We start from the raw sequence: 11,425 nt of genomic DNA, 5'->3' as shown, positions 1-11,425 counted from the left end.
CATACAAGTTGTACATTTTTTGTGTTTGTCTAAAAAAAATTCTTATATACATTTAACATTTTAAGTACATGGTTATCATTTCTTTCAAAAATTTCTTCTGAACGTATTTTGCATGGGCGTTCAAATATTTTTGTATGATACGAAATATTATTTTTAAACAACGTGAACATTTTTATAAATTGGATAAACATTATTTTAAAAAATCGCAAACACTTTGTTTCAAACACGTGAACATTGTTTAATAATTCATTTATTTTACTCTATGAACACTTTTTACATTTCATGAACATTTATTTACATTATATAACATTATTTTTAAATGGCATATGCATTTTCTTAAGCATGTGAAGAGTTTTTTTCATTTCACATACTTTTTTTAATGGTTCAAACATATTTGTAAAGGTTTAGCATACATCATTTTAGAGTACATTTGCATTTTTTTAATGTGCAATGAATACTTATAGAAAAGCAAAAGAATTTATTTTTTATAATATATTTATTTTGTAAAAATATTTAAATAAATGAAAATGAAAAAAACGTGACGATGTCACGTGGTCCCCGGGTCCGCCCTTCATGCGAACCTCACGTTGGAGTCGCCGCGGGTGGCAAATAGCCCCCTCACCCCCAATGGGGTTCGGGGGGAAATGGAGGAGTGTGGCAGGCCAACGCAAATGGGCCAAATGCTTGCTGGGGCCCAAGTTCATTCTTCTTAAAAAAATTCATGATTACAAAAGGTACCAAAATTCCAAAAATGAGAATTGTTTTTTTAATAAATCATAAAAAAGTCATTGAATTATAAAATGTTTGTGATTTATTTATTTTTAATATATTTAAAACTGTTCACGAGTTTCCATACAAATGTTCCCGAATTTGAAAAATGTTACCAAATTCCTAAAAAAATGCTCATGTATTCAAAACATGGTCTCAATTTGATAAAAAAAAGGTTCGCTAAAAAATGTTGACATGCTCAGAAATAGTTCATGAATTTGAAGAAAATCGTAAATTAAAAAAATTCATGATTTTCTAAAACATGTGTGCAAAAGATAAAAAATGTTGGCGTATTTAAAAAATTGTTCCCAAATTAAAATAAATCTTTATAAAAAAATTTCACCAATTCAAAAAATGCCCAGGTGTTTCAAAAATTGTTTTAAAATTTAATAAGATGTGTGTATATTTGTATAAATCTTTTCATGATTTCAGGAAAAATACATTCCCGAATTTGTTACATGTTCATGTTTCCAAAACATTTCACTATTTAAAAAAATGATCACAAAATTCAAAAAATTAAAGGGAATTTGAAGGAAAATAGAAAAGAAAGAAAAAAGTAAAGCAAAAGAATAGAAAAGGAAAATAAAAATAAAAGAAGTTGCTAAAATGAAAAAGGTGAAAACTCCGTATGAACAAAACAAGAAAAAAATGAGAAAAAGGAAGGAGCTTCACGGGTGGCCGAAGTTTCTGGGTTTTTCTTTTAAGTCCAAACACACTTTATTTATTACTCAGTAATTTTCATGGGTATACAAGATAGGACCGGAGGAGAGATTAGTCAAAGATGGCGACCTAACCCTAAACCAAAAGTGTGTTTAGCAAGGCTATGTGCCTCGATATTTGTGCTACGCCCTTCGAAGATGAAGGAGCGCCGATGATACTGGTGTGTTGTAGCTTCAATCTCACTGATGATACTAGCATATGATCCTCCAGTCTTCTGCTTGATGTCATTCACTACTGCTTGACAGTCCGAGGCGATCTGGTTGTGGCCTTATTTAGACTAGACATAAGCTGGTGGGCTATTAGTAACCGTCGGGCTATGTATCGCTCATACCGATTCCTGTTATGAATCGCCTACAAGGGAAGCTATTTTGCCAGCCAAACACTGTATCAGAGCATGAGTTTTTTTTTTCATGTTTTCCACTGTTTGTAGAACGGTATTTCGCGGGTTTTCTTTACCTATTTCGGTTTCTGGTTTCCTGTTTTTCCTTTGTTTTTCACTCGTTTTATTCAATTTTTCTTTTTTTGGTTCAACATATATCTAATTTTCATACACATTTTACATTCTTTGTATCCGTCAGGAGCATTCTTATAAATGTTTACTATTTTTAATTCATGACTAAATTTTCCTCAAATAGATGTTTTGAGACCTACTTTTTCCCATACATGCTGTACATTTTTTGTTTACATCCAAAATATTTTCTTATATACGTTTCACATGTTTAAGTACATGGCTACCATTTTTTTCAAATACTTGTTCTGAACATTTTTTTTGAACATGCATTAAAATAATTTTTTATGATACCAAACATTATTTTTCAACTATGTTAACATTTTTATAAATTGGATAAAAAATCTAAACTAAAAATTCACAAATACTTTGTTTCAAACACATGAATATTGTTTCGAAATTTAACTTTTTTTGAATGGTACGAATATTTTTTTCATTTCACGAACATTTGTTTACATCATATAACGTTATTTTTAAATTTCATGTATATTTTTTGAAACAAGTGATGATTTTTCTAATGTCATATACTTTTTTAATGGCAAACATAGTTTTAAATGTTGAGCGAACGTCATTTGACAATACATCTACATTTTATAATGTGCGATGAATACCTATAAAAAACCAAGAAATATTTTTTTCATAATAAATGTATTTTGTAAAATATTTAATTAATGAAAACAAAAAACAGAAAAAACACGCTTGAGGAGGCCACGTGGTCCTTGGGTCGGCCCTGCTTGCGAACCTCATGTGGGAGTTGCCGCGGGTTGCAAATAGCCCCCTCCCTCCAATGGGCTAGGCAGGGCGGAGCCAGCTGGACTAGGTCGCATTGGATAATGTCGATATAGCCTGCTTGATACGGCCGGACGCGCGATTTTTTTGGAGGAGTGTAACAGGCCGATGCAGATGAGCCAACCGCTTGCTACGACTCAAATTTGGCCGCTGCTGATCTGTTTACAACCTTATTTAGACTAGGTATAAGTTGGTAGGCCATTATTTAGACTAGACATAAGTTGGTAGGTCATCACATGTGGTAGGGGTGGCCGGACCAATCGTGACGAGTGGTCAAAGGCCTGTCTGATGGCCTCGGCGGGCTTGCCGTCGACTGCATTGATTTAGTACATGACGAAGATCGTCCATAGTCATATGCCTCAAAGATATAGCCATGTTGTTGAACCTTGTTAACAAATTTTGATGTCGTTGCTCGTGCTTATGTGATTGCATATTTTCGACGAATTGACCCGCCCACGCTTACACCCACCGGCTTTGGACTCGATCAAACCATGTCTTTGAAGCAATCGTATAAATAAATCACAAATATGGAGAACATATTAGAGCAGTCTGTATTACAGTGGGCATGCACGACAGTATGTCATGAATCATGCGCCTTTGCCCCTTCGGGGCATACATACATGTGAAACGAAAAGCAGGCACCAACCAAAACGAAAGAGATGGGAAGACACGAGACCCTTTTTGGCAATATGCCAACGACCAACGCCTCAACCACCAGCCTAGCTCATGCTCAGCCACAGGCAGGCAGGCAGCAGCGGTAGGGCAGCCACACCCTTTACTCTTTGAGATCCAAACCAAAAAGAAGAAGCAAAGTGTAGGCAGGAGCTCGTAGTAGGAGCACTGTAGCAAGCAAAACACACGACGAAATTAATCAAGACACGCGCGCCACCGTTGGTTCACGGGCTCTTCAGCACTCCGGCGTGAGCGAGCGGTCCCTCCGGAAGTCCTGGCAGTAGTAGTAGACCATGTGGCGCTGCTGCGCCCACCGCATCGCCGCGTACTGCTGCCGCGTGAGCCCCGTGCCGACGGGGGACGCCCGGGCCGGGCGGCAAGAGGGCGGGGCGCCGGGCCCGCACCCGGCGACCACGAAGCGGTCGAAGCGCGCCACGAACGGCTGGTAGCGGTAGTCCGCCCTGTACCTGCCGTGGTCGGTGGCCCAATCGGAGGCGTCCCAGATGGAGCCGTACGCCCACATCGGGCGGTCGGGGAAGGTGAGCTCCGTCTTGCGCTCGTACCGCCGGATGGGCACGTCGTCCACGAAGAAGGTGATGGCGTCCGGGTTCCAGAGGATGGCGTAGTTGTGGAAGCCGGCGGCGGGGTCGAACCAGAGGTGGAACCGCATCTCCCGCCCGATGATCCGCCCGTCGCCGCTGCCGCGGACGTACACGTTGGTCTGCAGCGTGTAGGGCTCGCCGGGGATGGTGCCCAGGAACTCCATGTCGATCTCGTCGTGGAACCCCGGGTGTGCCTCGTTGTTGGACAGCTGTGCGCGCGTATCAATTAACCTGTTACTACTGGTACTAACTAACGCTGCGTTATTTAGAGAATATTTGTAGCAGTGCTTACGTAGAAGGCGGTGTTGGTGCCGGCGGTGTAGCCGGCGGGGAGCTTGATGCGGGTGGCGAAGTAGCCGTTCCTGTACGCATGCTTCGACTTGAACCCGCTCCCTGCATAGATCAGATGTGAGGTGAGGGAATGTGCACCAACATAATCAAGTCCACGGATTAGCATGAGAGTTACCGCATGGGACATGTGGTTAGCAAAATCAAAATTCATATAGATTAGCATGAGAGTTAACAACAGTAATCTATCACTGCTGCCACGTACGTGGGCCCGAACCGCACTGTGTCTATCGCTGCGCGATGCACAGGCCGGGGGCTCCCCCAGTACCAAAAAGAAAAACGCACTGTGTCTGTGTTTCAGATTCGACATAAGTGACACCGACGATTCAACATGGCGCTAGTGATGTCTCTTTCGCTACAACACAAGCCTGAATAGTGAATTCACGTAGTACGTGCGTCGGTGACACTGTTGACAAAAAACAAGAGCCAAGTATATAGGAGTACATGCATATGCATGCACCTAAACTAGAATTAAAAAACAATTCGCAGTCTTTCCAGAGATGCGCAAAGAAAAAAAAATGCACATACCGCAGGTCTTGTCGAGCCAGATGGTGATGGCTGAATGGTCGCCGGAGAGCGTCTGGTGCTGCGGGCCCCACTTGTTGCGGTACCCGCGGTTGAACGCCACTGGCCGGAACCTCGAGCTCGGGTAGTAGCCGGGAGAAGGCTGCGCGTCGGATGAGGCCACCGCCATTGCCAGGAGCAGCAGCGCCATGGCCGGGAGCATGGAGAGGCTGGCCATTGTTGCTCCGCCAAGCAAGCTAGCTAGGACTAGGAGCTAGACTAAATGCTCCCTCCCAATGAGAGGAGATCGAGTGTACACTTGGTAGCCAAGCGAGCTGCTTTGGTGAGAGTGTATGTCCGTGTGGAGACAATATATAGGAGGGCGACAGAGAAAGCAAGTGACCAGATTGGCCCACTCACGCAAGAGGGAGTTGGGTAGTGATGAGGCAGTGTGAGTAAATGATAAATGCGAATGCAGGTCGATCCATGGAAGGTGAATGTACCCACCACGTCTTCTCACCTTAATTTCACCTGACCTGCTGGCGAAGGACGCTGCATTTGGCAAGTGCCAGTACCTAGAGCCAAAGTGCTTTCTAAGGGCAACTCCAACGCCGTGGATCAAAACGCGTAAAAGTCGGAACAACGTGGTTCAAACACTTTTTGTCATGCAATGTCGATCATCGAATGTCCACGGCTTGGTCTAGACCTCCGAATTCCAAAGTTGAGGAGGACTGTGAGCATCCGGACATCACTCATATAGGTGTCCAACACCCTAGACCCAGCCAAACGGAGCCGGAACCCGCACATTCGGACAACTCGAACACCGTCTTCGCGTGAAAGCCTGCCCTTTTCTCACTCTCCTGGCACCGATCGCCGCCGCCCACCGCCCAGTTCTCACCAGTTTCACCGCCCATCAACGCGTTGGAGCCGATCGAGATGTTAGTCATCACGGCAAAGTCAGAAGACCTATTGGTGATGACCACCCGCAAGGCCAACACGGCGTCACACCACGCCCGCTGCCATAAACAGAAGAAGAGGAAGGAAACTTTGGCGGCGGCCAGTCACCTAGTACCTCCTCCGCTGAAGCGTGTGGCCCGGCGGGTCACTGTCATGCAAACATCGACCGCGCAATCGCCGCTGCCTTGGTCGACGTAGCTGTATCCGTCATACTACTACACCACCCAGCATCCCGGTCCACAACTACAGTCCGCATCCACCGTCATCGTCTGCCATCAAGTGTCGTTCATCGTCGACCTCAACGGGGAGTACACCTTCACGGAGCCTCAGTAGTAGTCGTCAGCGCTTGTCCATTTGCGGATGATGGTTGTGCCTCCCTTTCCACTCGATGCGCATTCTCTATTTGCCGGCATCTCTCTGTTGGGGAACGTAGCATGCAATTTCTGAAAATTCCTACGATCACGCAAGATCTATCTAGGAGATGCATAGCAACGAGAGGGGGAGAGTGTCTCCACGTACCCTCGTAGACCGAAACGGAAGTGTTAGCTTAACGCGGTTGATGTAGTCGAACGTCTTCGCGATCCAACCGATCAAGCACCGAACGTACGGCACCTCCGAGTTCTGCACACGTTCAGCTCGATGATGTCCCTCAAATTCTTGATCCAGCAATGTGTCAAGGAAGAGTTTCGTCAGCACGACGGTGTGGTGATGGTGATGGTGATGTGATCTACGCAGGGCTTCGCCTAAGCACTACGACAATATGACCGAAGGAGTAAATGCTGGAGGGGGTCACCGCACACGGCTAAGAAACAATTGATGTGCTTTGGGGTGCCCCCTGCCCCCGTATATAAAGGAGGGAGAGGGAGGGGGCCGGCCTAGGGGAAAGGGGGAAGGAGAGGGAGAGGGAGAAGGAAAGGGGGGCCGCGCCCCTCCCCTTGTCCAATTCGGACTCCCCGTGCGGGGGAGGGGGGGCACCCCCTTGTGGGCTGCCCTCTCTCTCCCCTATGGCCCATGAGGCCCATTACTTTCCCCGGGGGGTTCCGGTAACCCCTCGGTACTCCGATAAATATCCGAAGCACTCCGAAACCATTCCGGTGTCCGAATACTATCGTCCAATATATCAATCTTTACCTCTCGGCCATTTCGAGACTCCTCGTCATGTCCGTGATCTCATCCGGGACTCCGAACAATCTCCAGTCAACAAAACACATAACTCATAATACAAATCATCATGAAACGTTAAGCGTGCGGACCCTACGGGTTCGAGAACTATGTAGACATGACCGAGACACATCTCCGATCAATAACCAACAGCGAAACCTAGATGCTCATATTGGTTCCTACATATTCTACGAAGATCTTTATCGGTCAAACTGTAATGACAACATACGCCATTCCCTTTGTCATCGGTATGTTACTTGCCCGAGATTCGATCGTCGGTATCCTCATACCTAGTTCAATCTCGTTACCGGCAAGTCTCTTTACTCGTTCTGTAATGCGTCATCCCGCAACTAACTCATTAGTCACATCGCTTGCAAGGCTTATCATGATGTGCATTACCGAGAGGACTCAGAGATACCTCTCCGATACTCGGAGTGACAAATCCTAATCTCGATCTATGCCAACCCAACAAACACCTTCAGAGACACCTGTAGAGCATCTTTATAATCACCCAATTACGTTGTGGCGTTTGATAGCACACAAGTTGTTCCTCTGGTATTCGGGAGTTGCATAATCTCATAGTCAAAGGAATGTGTATAAGTCATGAAGAAAGCAATAGCAATAAAACTTAACAATCATTATGCTAAGCTAACAGATGGGTCTTGTCCATCACATCATTCTCCTAATGATGTGATCCCGTTCATCAAATGACAACACATATCTATGGTCAGGAAACTTAACCATCTTTGATTAACGAGCTAGTCAAGTAGAGGCATACTAGGGACACTTTGTTTTGTCTATGTATTCACACATGCATCAAGTTTCCGGTTAATACAATTCTAGCATGAATAATAAACATTTATCATGATATAAGGAAATATAAATAACAACTTTATTATTGCCTCTAAGGCATATTTCCTTCAGTCTCCCACTTGCACTAGAGTCAATAACTAGATTACATAGTAATGATTCTAACACCCATGGAGTCTTGGTGTTGATCATGTTTTGCTCGTGGACGAGGCTTAGTCAACGGGTCTGCAACATTCAGATCCGTATGTATTTTGCAAATCTCTATGTCTCCCTCCTTGACTTGATCACGGATGGAGTTGAAGCGTCTCTTGATGTGTTTGGTTCTCTTGTGAAATCCGGATTCCTTCGCTAAGGCAATAGCTCCATTATTGTCACAAAAGATTTTCACTGGACCTGATGCACTAGGTATTACACCTAGATCGGATATGTACTCATTCATTTGCTGCTTCCGAAGCAGCTATGTACCCTGCTTCACACGTAGATCCCGCCACGACGCTCTGCTTGGAACTGCACCAACTGACAGCTCCACCATTCAATATAAATACGTATCCGGTTTGCGACTTAGATTCATCCGGATCAGTGTCAAAGCTAACCATTTACGACGAGCTCTTTGTCACCCCCATAAACGAGAAACATATCCTTAGTCCTTTTCAGGTACTTTAGGATGTTCTTGACCGTTGTCTAGTGATCCATTCCTGGATTACTTTGGTACCTCCCTGCTAAACTTATAGCAAGGCACACATTAGGTCTGGTACACAGCATTGCATACATGATAGAACCTATGGTTGAGGCATAGGGAATGACTTTCATTTTCTCTCTATCTTCTGCAGTGGTCAGGCATCGAGTCTGACTCAACTTCACAGCTTGTAACACATGCAAGAACCATTTCTTTGACCGACCCATTTTGAACTTCTTCAAAACTTTATCAAGGTATGTGCTTTGTGAAAGTCCAATTAAGAGTCTTGATCTATCTTTATAGATCTTGATGCCCAATATATAAGCAGCTTCACCGAGGTCTTTCATTGAAAAATTCTTATTCAAGTATCCTTTTATGCTATCCAGAAATTCTATATCACTTCCAATCAACAATATGTCATCCACATATAATATTAGAAATGCTACAGAGCTCCCACTCACTTTCTTGTAAATACAGGCTTCTCCGAAAGTCTATATAAAACCATATGCTTTGATCACACTATCAAAGCGTATATTCCAACTCCGAGATGCTTGCACCAGTCCATAAATGGATCGCTGGAGCTTGCACACTTTGTTAGCATCTTTAGGATCGACAAAACCTTCTGGTTGCATCATATACAACTCTTCTTTAAGAAATCCATTAAGGAGTGCAGTTTTGACGTCCATTTGCCAAATTTCATAATCATATAATGCGGCAATTGCTAACATGATTCGGATAGACTTAAGCATCGCTATGGGTGAGAAGGTCTCATCGTAGTCAACTCCTTGAACTTGTCGAAAACCTTTCGCAACACGTCGAGCTTTGTAGACAGTAACATTACCATCAATGTCAGTCTTCTTCTTAAAGATCCATTTATTCTCTATGGCTTGCCGATCATCGGGCAAGTTAACCAATGTCCATACTTTGTTCTCATACATGGATCCCATCTCAGATTTCATGGCCTCAAGCCATTTCGCGGAATCTGGGCTCATCATCTCTTCCTCATAGTTTGAAGGTTTGTCATGGTCTAGTAACATGACTTCCAGAACAGGATTACCATACCACTCTGGCGCGGAACGTACTCTGGTTGACCTACGAGGTTCGGTAGTAACTTGATCTGAAGTTTCATGATCATCATCATTAACTTCCTCACTAATTGGTGTAGGCATCACTGGAATTGATTCCTGTGATGAACTACTTTCCAACTCGAGAGAAGGTACAACTACCTCATCAAGTTCTACTTTCCTCCCACTCACTTCTTTCGAGAGAAACTCCTTCTCTAGAAAGGATCCATTCTTAGCAACAAATATCTTGCCTTCGGATCTGTGATAGAAGGTGTACCCAACAGTTTCTTTTGGGTATCCTATGAAGACGCACTTCTTCGATTTGGGTTCGAGCTTATCAGGTTGAAGCTTTTTCACATAAGCATCGCAACCCCAAACTAAGAAACGACAGCTTACGTTTCTTGCCAAACCACAGTTCATATGGTGTCGTCTCAACAGATTTAGATGGTGCCCTATTTACGTGAATGCAACTGTCTCTAATGCCTAACCCTGAAACGATAGTGGTAAATCGGTAAGAGACATCATAGATCGCACCATATCTAATAAATTACGATTACAACGTTCGGACACACCATTACGCTGTGGTGTTCCAGGTGGCGTGAGCTGCGAACCTATTCCACATTGTTTTAAATGAAGACCAAACTTGTAACTCAAATATTCGCCTCCGCGATCTGATCGTAGAAACTTTATTTTCTTGTTACGATGATTTTCCACTTGACTCTGAAATTCTTTGAACTTTTCAAATGTTACAGACTTGTGTTTCATTAAGTAGATATACCCATATCTGCTCAAATCATCTGTGAAGGTCAGAAAATAACAATACCCGCCGCGAGCCCAACACTCATCGGACCGCATACATCAGTATGTATTATTTCCAGTAAGTCAGTGGCTCGCTCCATTGTTCCGGAGAATGGAGTTTTAGTCATCTTGCCCAAGAGGCATGGTTCACAAGCATCAAGTGAATCATAATCAAGTGATTCCAAAAGTACATCTGCATGGAGTTTCTTCATGCGCTTTACACCAATATGACCTAAACGGTAGTGCCACAAATATGTTGCACTATCATTATTAACTTTGCATCTTTTGGCATCAATATTATGAATATGTGTATCACCACGATCGAGATTCAACAAAAATAGACCACTATGAAGGGTGCATGACCATAAAAGATATTACTCATATAAATAGAACAACCATTATTCTCTGATTTAAATGAATAACCGTCTCGCATCAAACAAGATCCAGATATAATGTTCATGCTCAACGCTGGCACCAAATAACAATTATTCAGGTCTAAAACTAATCCCGAAGGTAGATGTAGAGGTAGCGTGCCGACGGCGATCACATCGACCTTGGAACCATTTCCGACGCGCATCGTCACCTCATCCTTAGCCAATCTTAGTTTAATCCGTAGCCCCTGTTTCGAGTTGCAAATATGAGCAACAGAACCAGTATCGAATACCCAGGCGCTACTACGAGCATTAGTAAGGTACACATCAATAACATGCATATCACATATACCTTTGTTCACCTTGCCATCCTTCTTATTCGCCAAATACTTGGGGCAGTTCCGCTTCCAGTGACCAGTCCCTTTGCAGTAGAAGCACTCAGTTTCAGGCTTAGGTCCAGACTTGGGCTTCTTCCCGGGAGCAGCAACTTGCTTGACATTCTTCTTGTAGTTCCATTTCTTTCCTTTGCCCTTTTTCTTGAAACTAGTGGTCTTGTTAACCATCAACACTTGATGCTCCTTCTTGATTTCTACCTCCGTAGCCTTGAGCATTGTGAAGAGCTTGGGAATTGTCTTGTTCATCCCTTGCATATTATAGTTCATCATGAAGCCTTTATA

At 43.6% G+C, this 11,425-nt stretch overlaps 1 protein-coding gene across 1 annotated transcript; it reads right to left on the bottom strand.

The window, feature by feature from the left end:
* Positions 1 to 3,296: 3,296 nt before the first annotated feature.
* On the bottom strand, positions 3,297 to 5,276 carry LOC109756034 (xyloglucan endotransglucosylase/hydrolase protein 31). Its single transcript, XM_020314903.4, has 3 exons — positions 4,936 to 5,276; positions 4,352 to 4,452; positions 3,297 to 4,268 (listed from the first exon to the last, which is right to left on the bottom strand). Exons 1-3 carry the CDS (start codon positions 5,147 to 5,149, stop codon positions 3,693 to 3,695), a joined length of 891 nt encoding a protein of 296 aa, XP_020170492.1. The 5' UTR covers positions 5,150 to 5,276; the 3' UTR covers positions 3,297 to 3,692.
* Positions 5,277 to 11,425: the final 6,149 nt, after the last annotated feature.

Source organism: Aegilops tauschii, chromosome 7 (assembly GCF_002575655.3).
Source record: "Aegilops tauschii subsp. strangulata cultivar AL8/78 chromosome 7, Aet v6.0, whole genome shotgun sequence".
NCBI classification, from domain to species: Eukaryota; Viridiplantae; Streptophyta; class Magnoliopsida; order Poales; family Poaceae; genus Aegilops; species Aegilops tauschii.
The sequence above is the reverse complement of the archived record's forward strand: the minus strand, read 5'-3'. Positions and strand labels throughout refer to the sequence as shown.